At 42.2% G+C, this 15,652-nt stretch overlaps 1 protein-coding gene across 8 annotated transcripts in view; it reads right to left on the reverse strand.

Annotated features, from left to right (window-relative positions):
- The window catches only part of tjp1a (tight junction protein 1a), a 250,381-nt gene that overhangs the window by 44,571 nt on the left and 190,158 nt on the right, over positions 1–15,652 (reverse strand). For 5 of the 8 annotated variants that reach the window (XM_068015684.1, XM_068015685.1, XM_068015683.1 and 2 more), the window contains 4 exons: positions 14,361–14,702; positions 10,668–10,937; positions 7,517–8,383; positions 2,894–2,994 (listed from right to left, as the gene is read on the reverse strand). In XM_068015684.1, coding sequence (XP_067871785.1) covers positions 2,894–2,994; positions 7,517–8,383; positions 10,668–10,937; positions 14,361–14,702 — 1,580 coding nt within the window. The remainder of the gene's footprint in view (positions 1–2,893; positions 2,995–7,516; positions 8,384–10,667; positions 10,938–14,360; positions 14,703–15,652) is intronic. The other 3 variants (XM_068015688.1, XM_068015686.1, XM_068015682.1) reach the window with 2 other exon arrangements.

A 15,652-nucleotide genomic window follows, 5' to 3' on the forward strand; every position in this document is an offset into this window, starting at 1 on the left:
TCAGAGAGTAGTAAGGGCGTGGAACGCCCTGCCTGCAGCAGTAGTAGATTCGCCAACTTTAAGGGCATTTAAGTGGACATTGGATAGACATATGGATGAAAATGGAATAGTGTAGGTCAGATGGTTTCACAGGTCGGCGCAACATCGAGGGCCGAAGGGCCTGTACTGCGCTGTAATGTTCTAATTCTAAGTCTAATTCAGAGTTAACGTTTCGGGTCAGTGACCCTTCATCAGAACTTCATCGGCAGTTCCGATGAAGGGTCACTGACCCGAAACGTTAACTCTGCTTCTCTTTCCACAGATGCTGCAATGTTTGTACATGTTCTTTCTGGAAGGGTAATGTATCCCAAAAATTTGAGCAACAGGTGAAGCTCGCTGTTTAACGCTGCTACTATGCAGTAGCAGCACGTGTGGTGTTCGCCACGAACAGGATGCTGCCATCAGGCCAAAAAGACGTGCTGCCTATCACACAAATGAGTAATGTGATATATGAATTTCAATGTCAGTGTGATGCTAGGTATATCGGCCATACTCCCTAAAGACTGGTGGATCGTATCAAACAACATGTCCCTTCTGCTGTTTGCAACGGGCAAAGTACTGGCTGTACCCAACCAGCCCATGCTTGCAAAACTCAAAACACAGTGTCCAACATTAGATGTGATTCCGCAATTGGACAACATTTGCTAAATAATCATCAGTGTGCTAAGAATTACGCTGACAACCAATTTAAGATAGTCAGTCGGGCTCGCAGTGTGGCACATCTGCTACATACATTTATACACAGGGCCCTGTTCTTTGCAGACAGAAAGAACTTTACAAACATTGCGCCTGTTTCAGCTAAGCAAAATAAGTGACAGCCGGTTCATTCCTCAGGGCAATGCCTTGACCAGAGTCAAGCTGCCTAGTTAAAATTTCCAAAGCTTGGCAGTTAACAGTCAGTTATCATAAACTGGTGCATTCTCCATGGCAACGCCTCAACCAGAGTTCACTTGCCAACCAATCACAACTCTCTGCTCATACAGTATAAAGTTGTTGTTTTCCCTTACTTGGTACTCTTTCAGATTGTCCTGATGAGTGCAAAACAAAAAGCTTCGACAACATGTCTGTTCTCAACAATACTCAGATTAGAAAGTGTAGCTGTACAAAGGGACATGGGTGCCCTAGTCAATAAGTCACTGATAGCTAACATGCAGGTGCAGCAAGCAATTAGGAAGGCTAATGGTATGTTATTCTTTATTGCAAGAGGGTTTGAGTAGTGGAGTAGTGAAGTCTTGCTTCAATTGTGTCGAACCTTGGTTAGACCGCACCTGGAGCACTGTGTGCGGTTTTGGTCCCCTTACCTTAGGGAGGATATTTATTGCCATAGATGGAGTGCAACGAAGATTCACCAGACTTGCTCCCGGGATGGCGGGACTGTCCTATGAAGAAAGACTGGGGAAACAGGGGCTGTATTCTCTAGAGTGTCAAAGAATGAGAGGTGATCTAATTGAAACCTACAAAATACTTAAAGGGATAGACAGGGTAATTGCAGGTAAGATGCTCCCCCTGGTTGCAGAGTCTAGAACCAGGGGACACAAATTCAAAATAAGGGGGAAGTCACTTAGAACCAAGATGAGGAGAAATTTCTTTACTCAGAGGGTTGTGAATCTTTGGAATTCTCTACCCCAGAGGGCTGTGGAAGCTCAGTCATTGAGTATGTTTAAAGCAGAGATTGACAGATTTCTCAATACCAATGACATAAAGGGATATGGGGATAGTGTGCACAAAAAGGCACTGAAGTGGATGATCAGCCATGATCGTATTGAATGGCAGAGCAGACTCGATGGGCTGACTGGCCTACTCCTGTTCCCATGTTCTTCTCCATTATCAACCACATGTATCATCTGAAAACTTTTAATCATATACCCTATATTCAAGTCGAAATCATTGATACATCCCACAAAAAGCAAGGGACCTAGTACCGAGCCCTGCGGAACCCCACTAGAAACAGCTTTCCAGTCACAAAAACACCCATCGACCATTACCCTTTCCTTCCTCCCTGAGCCTATTTTGGATCCAACTTGCCACTTTGCCTTGGATCCCATGAGCTTTTACTTTGGTGACCAGTTTACCATATGGGACCCTATCAAAAGCCTTTCTAAAATCCGTGTAGACTACATCAAATGCCTCATTGACTCTCCTTGTTACCTCAACAAATTCAATCACGTTAGTCAGACACAACCTTCCTTTAACAAATTCCTGTTGACGGTCTTTTACTCATCAATGTCCTTCCAAATGAAGACTTATCCTGTCCCTCAAAATGTTTTCCAATAATTTTCTATGATTCTATAAGAAAAAGCATTGTAGTGAGACTTTGTAACTGTGAGTGAAGCCAACAATTCCTGTCCTAAGCCATGGTTCAGTTGGCAGCACTCTTGCTTCTGAGTCTAAAGATTCCGGATTCAATCCCACTCCAGGACTTGGGCACAAAAATCAAGGCTGACGCTCCAGTGCAGTACTGAACAAATGCTGCAGTGTCGGAGGTGCCGTCTTTCAGATGAGATGTTAAACCAAGGCCTCATCTGTCCTCTCAGATGGGCACAGAAGATCCTATGGCATTATTTCGAACAAGAGCAGGGGAGTTACCCCTGGTGACCTGGCCAATATTTATCCTTCAACCAACATGACAAAAACAAACAGATTATCTGGTCATTACTGCATTGCTGTTTATGGGAACTTCTTGTGTGCATATTAGCTGCCGCGTTTCCTACATTATAACAGTCACTGCACTTCAAAAAGTACTTAATTGGCTGTAAATATAAATATATAAATGCAAGTCTCAAGTCTTTCTTTTCTTTCATCAAAATGCAACAAGGTAACTTCACTAACCAAAGGTCAAATACAACAGCTGTACCTGTATAAATGCGAAGGCTTCTCCTGCTCTGGTGTTGGCTGAATGACGGGCTTGGAAGCGGTGACTGGAACTAACGCAGGCTTAGGAGCTACTTCAGGGGGCTGAAATAAGAAAACAGATTATTTGGCATTGATCATCTCCAGAATCAAACTCCAAGCATCTGTTTAAAACTGTCCCCAAAGCCAAGCCACAATCAAAGATATGTAAAATTGAGAAAAAACTATTTCAAATGACAGATATTTACCAAGACAGTCAATAGCTTAAATATTTAGCTGTTACAGAAGGTGCTAATTATTCACAACTCCACAAAAGGTGTTGCCAGCAATGGAGAATTTTAGCGAAGGGGAAAGGTTAGATCGGCTGGGACTGTTTTGTTTTGAACAGAAAAGGCTCAGGGGAGATTTAGTTCAAGTATCTAAAATTATGAAATGCCTAGATAAGATGGATAGGAAGGACTTATTTCCGTTAGCAGAGGTGTCAATAACCAGGGGACACAAATTTAAAATAATTAGCAGAAGGGAGCGATGTTAAGGAGGAATTCTTTCACACAGAGGGCAATGGGGCCCTGGACCACTACCTGAAAGGGTGGTAGAGGTAGAAACCCTCATCACATTTCAAGAAACACTTGTCTGTGCACTTGAGATGCTGCAACACCTAAAGGGTTACAGACCAACATCTAGCAGGTGGGATTAGACTGGATCGCTTTTTTTTGGTGAGCACAGACACAATGGACCAAATGGCTTCATTCTGTGCAATAAATCTTTCTATGTTTCTAAATGCAACAGAAATGTATCTTGCCAAGATAACTGCAGTAATCACATGATTCTGCTGCAACAATTGTTATTTAAGTGAAAGAATGAATGAAATAAGGGACATAAATCGTATCTAATGAATATCTACAATTAAGTCAATGGATCTAACAGCAGTATTGCTGGGAATACAGCTCAAACATTACAGAACTGGACAGGTCTTCAAATCAGGATGCACACCGAATAAAATTATTTCATTTTTTGACTTTTTTTCTCTTTCACAGGATGTGGGCGTCGCTGGCCAGGCCAGCATTTATTTCCCATCCCTAATTGCCCGAGAAGGTGGTGTTGAGCTGCCTTCTTGAACCACTGCAGTCCATGTGAGGTAGGTACACCAACAGTGCTGTTAGGAAGGGAGTTCCATGATTTTGACCCAGCGACAGTGAATGAACGGCGATATAGTTCCAAGTCAGGATGGTGTTCCCATACATCTGCTGCCCTTGTCTTTCTAGGTGGTAGAGGTCGTGGGTTTGGAAGGTGCTGTAAACTTTTGATTATTTCTAAAATGTTTTAGTCAACAGACTTGCAAGTTAATAGAAAGCAAACATTATTCAAGAAGGATAAACCAGGTAATTACAGGCCGGTGAGTCTAACATCAGTGGTTGGGAAACTACTGGAAACAATTCTGAGGGACAGCATTAATCTCCACTTGGAGAGGCAGGGATTAATCAGGGATAGTCAGCATGGCTTTGTCAGGGGGACATCATGTCTAAATAATTTGATTGAATTTTGAGAGGCGGTGTCTAGATATGTAGATGAGGGTAAAGCAGTTGATGTAGTCTACATGAAATTCATTAAGGCTTTTGATAAGGTCCCGCATGGGAGATTGGTTAAGAAGATAAGAGCCCATGGGATCCAGGGCAATTTGGCAAATTGGATCCAAAATTGGCTTAGTGGCAGGAGGCAGAGGGTGATGGCTGAGGGTTGTTTTTGCGAGTGGAAGCCTGTGACCAGTGGTATACCGCAGGGATTGGTGCTGGGACCCTTGCTGTTTGTAGTGTACATTAACGATTTAAACGTGAATATAGGAGGTATGATCAGTAAGTTCGCAGATGACACGAAAATTGGTGGTGTCGTAAATAGTGAGGAGGAAAGCCTTAAATTACAGGACGATATAGATGGGCTGGTAAGATGGGCAGAGCAGTGGCAAATGGAATTTAATCCTGAGAAGGGTGAGGTGATGCATTTTGGGAGGACTAACAAGACAAGGGAATATACAATGGATGATAGGACCATAGGAAATAAAGAGGATCAGAGGGACCTTGGTGTACTTGTCCATAGATCACTGAAGGCAGCAGCACAGGTAGATAAGGTGGTTAGGAAGGCAAATAGGATAGTTGCCTTTATTAGCCGAGGCATAGAATATAAGAGCAGGGAGGTTATGATGGAGCTGTATAAAACGCTAGTTAAGCCACAGCTGGAGTACTGTGTACAGTTCTGGGCACCACACTATAGGAAGGATGTGACTGCACTGGAGAGGGTGCAGAGTAGATTCACCAGGATGTTGCCTGGGCTGGAGCATTTCAGCTATGAAGAGAGACTGAAAAGGCTAGGGTTGTTTTCCTTAGAGCAGAGAAGGCTGAGGGGGGACCTGATTGAGGTATACAAAATTATGAGGGGCATTGATAGATTAGATAGGAAGAAATTTTTGCCTTAGCAGAGGGGTCAATAACCAGGGGGCTTAAAGGGACAGGATGTTTAGACGGGAATTGAGGAAAAATAATTTTCACCCAGAGGGTGGTTGGAATCTGGAACGCACTGCCTGAAGAGATGGTAGAGGTAGGAACACTCACAACATTTAAGTAGTATTTAGATGAGCACTTGAAATGCCATAGCATACAAGGCTACGAGCCAAGTGCTGGAAAATGGGATTAGATTAGGTCGGTGCTTGATGGCCAGCACAGGCATGATGGACCGAAGGGCCTGTTTCTGTGCTGTATGACTCTATAGACAATGTTGGAAATACACAGCTGTGTCAGTTTTGAAATACACAGTCTAACAATCCAGGTGGGCCTTTCATTAGCTGTTATCCATTTGTTTTCTTAGATGCTGATGGAGGCGGTGTAGTTCCAGCTGTCAAGCCAATGTGACATGTTGAATGATTTGTTTAATCCGCTGGCTGGAGACCTGAAATTTTTTTTAAAGAAATTAAAAAGGAACAGATAAAAGGTGACTTTGCTAGCAGCTTAAGATGGCAACACTGTATCCTACATTGCAAGGCCTGCGAAGGTGGAGACCAAGAGTCTGGCCCAGCCCAGCAAGAACCAAGACCTGGGAAATTTAAGGAAACTACTTGTTCCCATTATTAGCATGGCATCAAAACTATCACTTGAACATTGGGACCCTGGTCGTGAGAAAGAAATTTCAGATATGGGCTGTTTAAGTTGCAAGAAATAAACTGCTACCATGCTTGAATCATTGGGTGACAAGCCCCACACCCCCCATCTGTGTATTTTTTTCAGCTGGTGTTTCTCTGCAGCAGGCTGAAAAGCAACTGACTCTGACTAGTGCAGCCCCAAGTTGGGGGGTCCCTCCATTCTCTGTCTCTCCATTCCAGCTTGCAAGCTTTGAACCCTGCCTGCTGACTGACCACCTCGGTGTACTCCGGCTGCAACCAGATACCCCCTGAAGGAAATCATTCGCATCACTGTCTCCAAGAGACCCACCAAATCAGCCATCTATCTCTTCGAACCACCGAATCAGCTAGAAGCCAGCCAAGTTACCAAACTCCACAGACTGTATACCCCTTTTTTTCTATGGACTCTAACTCGACCAATATAACATTTTTGCGTGTGTGTGTGTGTGTGTGTGTGTGTGTGTGTGTGTGTGTGTGAGAGAGAGAGAGAGAGAGAGAGAGAGAGAGAGAGAGAGTTGGAGCATAGTTTATTTTGTTTAAATCGGTTTAAGTACAATAAAGCTGATCTCCTTCTTTGTTAAACTCAAGAAGACTTGTCAGATTGGTTCCTTTTATGATCATAGCACGTAAATAATCAAAAACTCACTGAATTGGCCAGTACATCCACTTTAAAAAAGAATTAAACCTGTTGCAGTCAAACAAGGAGAGGGAGAAAGAGGGAAGCCTTTTGACCCCTCCTTACCTGACTGTGACACAACATTTTTGTGTTTTTATTTCAAATTCCAGCACCGAGAGTTCTCAGTAAAATTTTATACCAAACTTGAAGAAATAACCTACTAAAATAAAGATCTTCTGCGATTTGTACAGGCCACTGAAGTGCTTCACGCAAATTAAATATTTGTAACATGCAAAACCAAAAGGACATGCTCCTCAGAAATGCAGCTCCAAAATTAATTTAGTCAAAACAGCAGGCTTGTCAAAAAAACCCAGAAATCATTTACACTAGCAGAACAAAACCTCTCTCTATGCAAATACACGTGATACGAAAAGAGACTTCAATAGCTAGGGCAGTCATCAACCACAAATTCAAAGCATATTAAAATTACGTTCCAAAAAAACTTAATTTAAGTGATCAGTAACTCGAAATATGACTTAATTTTGTCTGAAATCTTTGAAAAGAGAGTGCAATAGTGAAACCTGTCACAATGATGTTAAAAACTGCATTCCTAAGCAGTTACATTAGCGATGGATCACTGGAATTCTACCTCATACAGAACCCAATGATAATGTAAAGATTCAAAGTCAAATAAAGGTAGAAATTGGTGCAAAACGTAACCAAAGTTTTATAACAGATTAAAGCATGATCCTACCAAAAGGCCCAGGCAAAGCAGTGCCGTGTAAAAGGTATAATTAGCTTTAACTATGCTGGATACAGTTATTTTCAATGACTTTACTCACCCTTACTTCAGTTGCGTCCTTGATCTTCGATGACGTGGACTTCTTGCTTTCAAACAGTTTCACTCGGGTAAGCACCGATTGTGGTTTCATTGCTGGATCCACGTCCTCCTCAACATGCAGTTTTCCAGGTGGTGGCGGCAATGGTTTACCAACAGAATGCAGAGATTCGGTAGCATTAGAGTGAGGAGGTGGAGGAGGAGGAAAGGAGGCATCTGTGTTATGGACCAGTTCAAATTGCCGGGAGAGGGAATTGTAGCCTTGGTGTGGGCCCTGGTCATAGGTCCTCACTTGGGAATCAAAGTACTGCTGTTGGGGTTCTGGAGACCTGGAGGTTGGTGGGTGAAAATCTTGAGGATTGTGTTCATATCGAGGACGAGAATCATAGCCATGAAGGGGTTGATCATTGTAATGTGGCTGTGGAGGTTTATAACTTTTAAGTGGCTTATCATAGCGTGGCAATCTGTTCTCATAGCCAGTAGATGGTGGCTCTTCGTGAACTGGCTGGTAGTCATGGTCCAGATAATGTTCTATGTGCTTCAGTTCATTGTCTCTTGGATGCTGGTCCTCAAAATAAGGTGTAGATTGGTAGTGTTGAGTGGGTTTTTCATTATACTGTGGCCACACGTCACTGTAACTAGGTAGATTTTCATCATAATGTGATACAGGCCCATAACTTGAAGAAAGCTGCTGCTCGTATTTTGCTTGCGATTCATGTCTATAAGGTTGCTGCTCCTCAAAGTACTGCTGTTGAGGTTCATAAATTTGCCGTTCTTTATCAATTCTCAGTACAGGGTGGTTGCCTAATGGCTGCTTGATGTCATAATTCTGCCTTGGAAGCTCATTGTTGTACGAGTCCTTTTTGTATATCTACAGAGCAAAGAGGAGTTAAACATACAGTGGCAGTGGGCAAGCAATGATGCAAAACAACAAAAACAAACTGCTGTCAATACAAAGCAGCTCCATCCCCATCTGCAGAACAAAAGGATGTTAACATTTCAAATATAGACCCTTCAACAAAACTCTGACTGAAGATCTAGAAGCAAAATATTAACTTGTCTTCTCTTCACTGAAGTGGATGGATCTGCTCTCTATTTCCAGCATTTTATTTCTGATTTTTACTATTTGCTTGCTTACTTTGATCTTGCAGTTGCAAAGAGAATTGGTTTCCAATTGACATTTTAATTTGTCCAGGAAATTTGTTAAATAATACTGGAAGATTTTAAGATAATCCCCAAGAATTACTCATGTAATAAAAAGACTAAAGTTCCAGAATCAGAAGAACTTCAAAATGGAAAGAAATAGTTAATGTGCTCAAAAAGGAACAATTAAACAAACTAATTACTGCCTAAGAATCTCAAGTTTATAGATGGATATGAACTGGGCAGGTGTAAACATAAGACAGCAGCTAACATTACACAAATGCGGACTGAAATGTAATGGCAAATGAGGTTTAAAAGCTTTATCTTAATCAATTTGAGAACTGGTCCTTTCAAGGTTCTGAATCATTAGTAGTTAATATGGGGCAAACCATTCAGTTTGTGGGCAGGCTGAATTATCACTTACCTTTCAAGTTGTTTTGTTTAGCTCATCACATTAATGCTGGAAATTACATGGGGTTGGTTGATTAAAATTATGTCTTTAAATAAAAAACTGAAAATGTTATACCTGCCAGTCAAAAGTATTACAACGAATAGCCATCTTGTGTGTTATATTTGGAAGGTAGCAATTGGACAGAATTAAACTGTTACAACCAGGCCAAATTATAAGTTTTTATTCTGAAAAGCCCCAATTTAAACCAACAAGTTCATGTCCTCTTTTCATACATGCATGCATTACACCCTGGCAAAGAGAGGGCACAGGCAGCTACTGTCACCATCAGGCCTATGACAATGTCCTTCCTTTCTGAACATTGGAGTCCAGGCAAGGGAACATGAATAGCCATTGAACATTCTCAATGCAGTAGAAGGGAGTGACCTTGGGAACTTGCAAATACAAATAAAATGATTGGTAAAAAGATACATCTTTAAGTTCTGTGGCACTGCTCGCCATCACACACAGGCACTTTACCCAGACAGCTCTCAAGAATCACAATCTCAATACACCTTAAGACAAACAACTTTAAATAGAGACTCACAGAGAGCACACATTGAGATGATTTTCTACTAAGTACAGCTACCATGAGTTGTATTTGTGTAACTTTATAAAAAAAAAAGTCCTTTTCAAAGTCTTGTTGCAATGAACAAAACCAGATTTTAAATATAACTGGTGCAGTACTAGATTAATTCTTTTCATAGTACAGAATATCTATGACTTCTATCTTAATAGATACAAAAACATGACTCAACTGATCAACAGAAAGATTATATTTGAACAGAATTACAGAGCACGGCTAAAGTCATGGCGCTCTTAGACCTCCGGTCCATCTCCTTTTATAGTCACAATTAACAGAACACACAAGCATTCACCCTGAAATGGCTCTGTGTGAGTTAAGTGTGTGTGAAACAAATATCTGCAAACATGCTAACGGTTGTAATTGCATCAGGATCCCTTCCAGTCATGCCACAGCAATGCTACTTGCAGTCCACGAAAGGTACAGCGGCCAGCCCAGCACAGAGAATCTTGTTAAGAGGAGCAAACAAGTATTTACAGAAGGAAAGCAGAAAAGGTGCACAAGCAAAAGTTCAAGGTATAGGCCAAACCAACTAGATTAGCGTTAAAAACCTGTTAGAATTTAAAATTTCTCAATGCAATTGAAACATTGGAACACTGGTTTTCATTTTCAATTACATCAACCTGTTTATTAGCTTTTAAAATTTGTTGGATAATACTTTTCTGTTAGAAAGGAGGGAAATTTTCTGATTAAATAAAAAATGTTAGTGCAGATGCCTCGTCATATCCAGTAAATACTATATCACACAGTGTTTACAAAGCAGGTCAGTAACATCTATTGGGGGAGTTTAGGCACCACAAACTTCCCCTATCTCCACTCCACCATAAAAGCTGGCAATTGTTATTTTGCTGAAAACACATATTTGGTCTGGCCTCTAACTTCAGCAATGATATCAGCTACAAAGGCAGAGAAAGTGGTTAAGTATTAGCAAGCGGAAGCTCGGAATAGAAGGCATGCCAAAGATTTTGCAGCAAGTGGTACCTTTGTTGGTTCTGCAGTTCGAGTTGCTGTCGGTTCTGGATCTCTCAGCCTCTCAGGACTGACAGAATGAATAACCTGAGGAGGTTCAGGGCTGGGTCTGCTGTAGGGGTCGCTCTGGGGTTCAGGGCTGCTGTAGCGAGGAGGGGCGATCTCCTCCAGTCTCACATTGGCTAGATCTACTGTGGTATTGACTGTAGAGGGCACGGTCACCACAGAAATGGATTCAAGCTGCTGGGATGAATTGAGGACCGCAAGAGGAATATCTGCTTTCTGTGAAATGTCCAAGATAAAATTAAATAGATTAATATAAGTGATGTTGTCTACAAGGTGCATGCTTGGCAAAACAGAAGTTGACTAAACTTTTAAACAACAAATAATTCTATTACAATTAGTTACAGTTATAAATATTTTAACAAATGGAAATTAATCCCTAACTGTAGAATTCATAATCAAGGTTTCACAAATTTCACCATCCAATAATTTAAATATTAACTAACTTATGTACAAATTCATTTTTAGCAGTGTTATGTTTTAAAGATTACACATTTAAGATTAGAAGTAATATTGAAAAACCCACTGGAAAAAATATAAATTACCCTCTTTAGTCTAAGAGACAGCAAAAAGGCTTTGGGAAATAGAAACATCAGACAGGTCTACTATTTCAAGGTTAGTGTTAAGACAGACATGGCATACTGAGGGGGATTTTTAAGGCTTTTAGACTGACTTGTAAAACTGTACCAATCTCTGGAGAGTAACTTGTGCACTGTACTCCCGGTCTCCATTATTATTGAGCACAAATACTGGGGACAGCTCTGTCATTTACTTAACAAAATCAGCTGATCTTAACCCATGGCATTTTGTAGACTCACAACTACAATGCCATCAGTTCCCTGATGATTAGACTGCTTGGCCACGTGAGCCACATGGAAGATGGCAGGATCCCCAAAGACACATTGTACAGCGAGCTCGCCACTGGTATCAACCCACCGGCCATCCATGTCTCCGCTTTAAAGACGTCTGCAAACGCGACATGAAGTCCTGTGACATTGACCACAAGTCGTGGGAGTCAGTTGCCAGCGATCGCCAGAACTGGCGGGCAGCCATAAAGGCGGGGCTAAAGTGTGGCGAGTCGAAGAGACTTAGCAGTTGGCAGGAAAAAAGACAGAAGTGCAAGGGGAGAGCCAACTGTGTAACAGTCCCGACAAATAAATTTTTCTGCAGCACCTGTGGAAGAGCCCACCACTCTAGAATTGGCCTTTATAACCACTCCAGGCGCTGCTCCACACACCACTGACCACCTCCAGGCGCTTACCCATTGTCTTTCGAGATAAGGAGGCCAAAGAAAGACTGCTTGCATCAATTGCAACGGATAGAGGGAGCCCATTAATCGGCTGTCCGACATTATACATCTACAGCCTGTAACCCAGGTAAGAGCCTACCTAGTACCTCCACACTGACACGAAGTGGCCTGCTGGTGGAAAGCCACTTCTTGATTTACAGCAGTATAAAACGTCAGTCACTGGTTTCTCTCCTGTGTCAGAACCTTATTTAATGCTGACATTTGAGTACAGTACTGTACCATGACAATAAAGGCAGGCTATGCAACAATGTTTTTTTAAAAGAACAATTGAAGGATACAGTAGGTTGTGTAATTTTATATCCATAAATATAATGGTCTTTTATATCGAATGCTGTTTGTTCCAAGTTAAACACTGTGTTATGGTTTCTTCACTTCATGCAGAAAAGTCTTTATCAATGAGGTTTTCCTTTTTAAAGTCTCAAAGGCCTGAGACTTACAGTGCTCACTTTACTGACAGGAATTTCTGACTGAATTACAAGCAGCTTTTTTTTTAGTTAAATGGAAGATCGATTCCAGTCAACACACATTCAGCTCTGGGACCCAATCCTGTTTTATCCCTGGCAAGTTTTCTGCTCCCTCATCATAGGGGTGCACATGAGCATATTTAATGCACAACTGGACTGGCCATCCAGTAGCAAATCTGGGTGAACAAGAAATCTACCAAGCCTCAATTGTCTCTGCCAAAACCACCCACTGCTGTAGGACCATCCTACAAGCAAATATAACCCTTCGCTACTTTTCTCTACTATTAGTCTTCTCCCTTGCTCAATCACCTCAAACAACTGTGAGAAGCCAAACAACTACTTTGTTACAAGATAGAACATCCATCCAGCTGTCTCTTGCCCTCTTCAACAAATTTTGCTGCCTGCTCCAATTCTGCACCAGCTCACTTGCTTATCACCCCATCCTCCCTTACGTACAATGATTTCCAGTTCCCAATATCAGAAAAGTAAAATTTTCATCCTTGTGTTCAAATTCTTCCACGACTCACCCCTGCACCCACGGCTAACCACTCCCTCAGCCAGAACTCTTCATTCTTCTGACTCCAGATTCTTGTTCATCCCCACCTTTCCTGTGCCCCCCACTCTGAAATTCAACCCCCAACCCCCCAAATTCTCCCCACCTCCCTCACACCCACTTCTCACCAAGCTTTTAGTCACTCGTTCCTAATATCTTCTTTTAGTTTAGAGATACAGCACTGAAACAGGCCCTTTGGCCCACCGAGTCCGTGCCGACCATCAACCACCCATTTATACTAATCCTACACTAATTCCATATTCCTACCACATCCCCACCTGTTCCTATATTTCCCTACCACCTACCTATACTCGGGGTAATTTATGATGGCCAATTAACCTATCAACCTGCAAGTCTTTGGCATGTGGGAGGAAACCGGAGCACCCGGAGGAAACCCACGCAGACACAGGGAGAACTTGCAAACTCCACACAGGCACTGTTCCCGAAATGCTCCCCTACTGAAGCTTCGACCACCTGGCCGGGCTCATTCCCCAATACCAGGTCCAGTACGGCCCCTTCCCTAGTTGGACTATCTACATATTGTTTCAAGAAGCTCTCCTGGATGCTCCTTACAAATTCTGCCAAGCCCCTAAAACTAAGTGAGTCCCTGTCAATATAGGGGAAGTTAAAATCACCCACCACAACAACCCTGTTGCTTTTGCATCTTTCCAAAATCTGTCTACATATCTGCTCCTCTATCTCCCGCTGGCTGTTGGGCGGCCTGTCGTAAACCCCCAACATTGTGACTGCACCCTTCCTATTCCTGAGCTCTACCCATATTGCCTCGCTGCATGATCCCTCTGAGGTGTCCTACCGCAGTACAGCTGTGATATTCTCCTTAACCAGTAATGCAACTCCCCCACCCCTTTAACATCCCCCTCTATCCCGCCTGAAGCATCTAAATTCCGGAACGTTTAGCTGCCAATCCTGTCCTTCCCTCAACCAAGTCTCTGTAATAGCAACAACATCATATTTCCAAGTACTAATCCAAGCTCTAAGTTCATCTGCCTTACCTATTACACTTCTCGCATTGAAACAAATGCACTTCAGACTACCAGTCCCGCTGTGCTCAGCAACATTTCCCTGCCTGCTCTGCCTCTCAGTCTTACTGGCCTTATTAGCTTGGTGTCCATTTTTCCCTCGCACCTCTGAAGCACCTTGAAATGGTTTTCTATTTTAATGTAATGTAAATCAAGTTGTTGACCTTCCAAGGGGAGGTACAATCACAATAAGCTTTGGCTTTAACAGTATTTTACAGCTCAAATAGACATTTAATAAAGAGCAAATCCAACTGTTTCATCACAGACTGAACTCACCGGCTGATTAGTTGTAGGCTTATAGACAGGAGAGTCCACTCTTTGCACGTGTACTGGATAGGAAGGGAATGCTTGGGTCATCGACTCAGGGTGCATCATTGACGAATCTTCTCTTACAGGTTCTGAGGACCTAGTTATGGCAGATTCTGTTGGACCAATATCATCATTGAGAGTCTCATCCAATTCCTGGTCAGTGTAGGCACCACCTTCCGTGTCTGTGTCATCATAGTCTGAAGTGTGTCTACTGTCAGTGCTGTACATAGAGTACTCACTTCCTGGAGCTGACAGGTATGACAAACGATCATCGTGCAAGTCAAGGTCATCCTCTGCTGTACCGTCAGCCTACAAGAACATACCGAATCTGAGCAGACCATCACATAATTACACAAATATTACACTCACCAGTTAAACAAAGTGTTTTACTAAAGCTCATTAACCAAGTAGATCTTCAGGAATGTGAAGGACTTTTTACCAAGTCAATTCCTCTCACCTTCCTCCCAATAACTGCTTCTCTTGAAGGTGGTGAACTTTGCTGGGATCGTTGAGAGAGGAAGTACTAACAACCATCATGCACAATGTCCAAATTGCCATTATGAGCTTGATTCCATAAATGTCAACTTTCCCAGAGGGATCACTCTGCAGTGATCAGGAGTGGGAGCCCTGTCTGATTTATTCACTGCCATGGACAAGCAGACATCTGAAATACTCCCACTGAGCAGAGTTTTCAAACCTGGGACCTTACCTGTATGGCTCAATATCCACCCAGTCATCAATTTTCTTTCTAAAGGATATAAACATTAGCAGACTTTGTGGCTACTTTCACTTTCAGGAATGCTTCCTAGAGTTCATAAGTTTACAGGTTTCAAACACCAAAATACAAATTGGTTCAACAATACCCCTGCCCGTTTCGCCAGAGGGAGGGGATGTGGGTTGTCACAAGTTCTTCTGTTCATCTTCAGATGAGGAATATGTCGTGTCATGAAAACCCTACATGCCAAATGGGAAATATTAATTTCATCGGTTGGAACCTTGCCGGAGTCTTTTACTGGAAAGTCTTACAAATAACTTTTTAAAAAAGTAAACGAGCAGCCAAGATGGCCACTGCAATTTACATCTGAAACACCAAAAGATTGGACTGGAGACAACACAACTGACTCAACCTAGCCAAAACAATGCAGTGCTCTCTGATTAAATTACCTGAAATGGCTTTAGCAACACGGTCATCAGAAGCCATCGACACGCATTGACTTTGAAAGAGCCTTGAATCTCAGAGAAGATTCCAGAAGAATCTC

This window comes from Heterodontus francisci, chromosome 35, assembly GCF_036365525.1.
Source record: "Heterodontus francisci isolate sHetFra1 chromosome 35, sHetFra1.hap1, whole genome shotgun sequence".
Lineage (NCBI taxonomy): Eukaryota > Metazoa > Chordata > Chondrichthyes > Heterodontiformes > Heterodontidae > Heterodontus > Heterodontus francisci.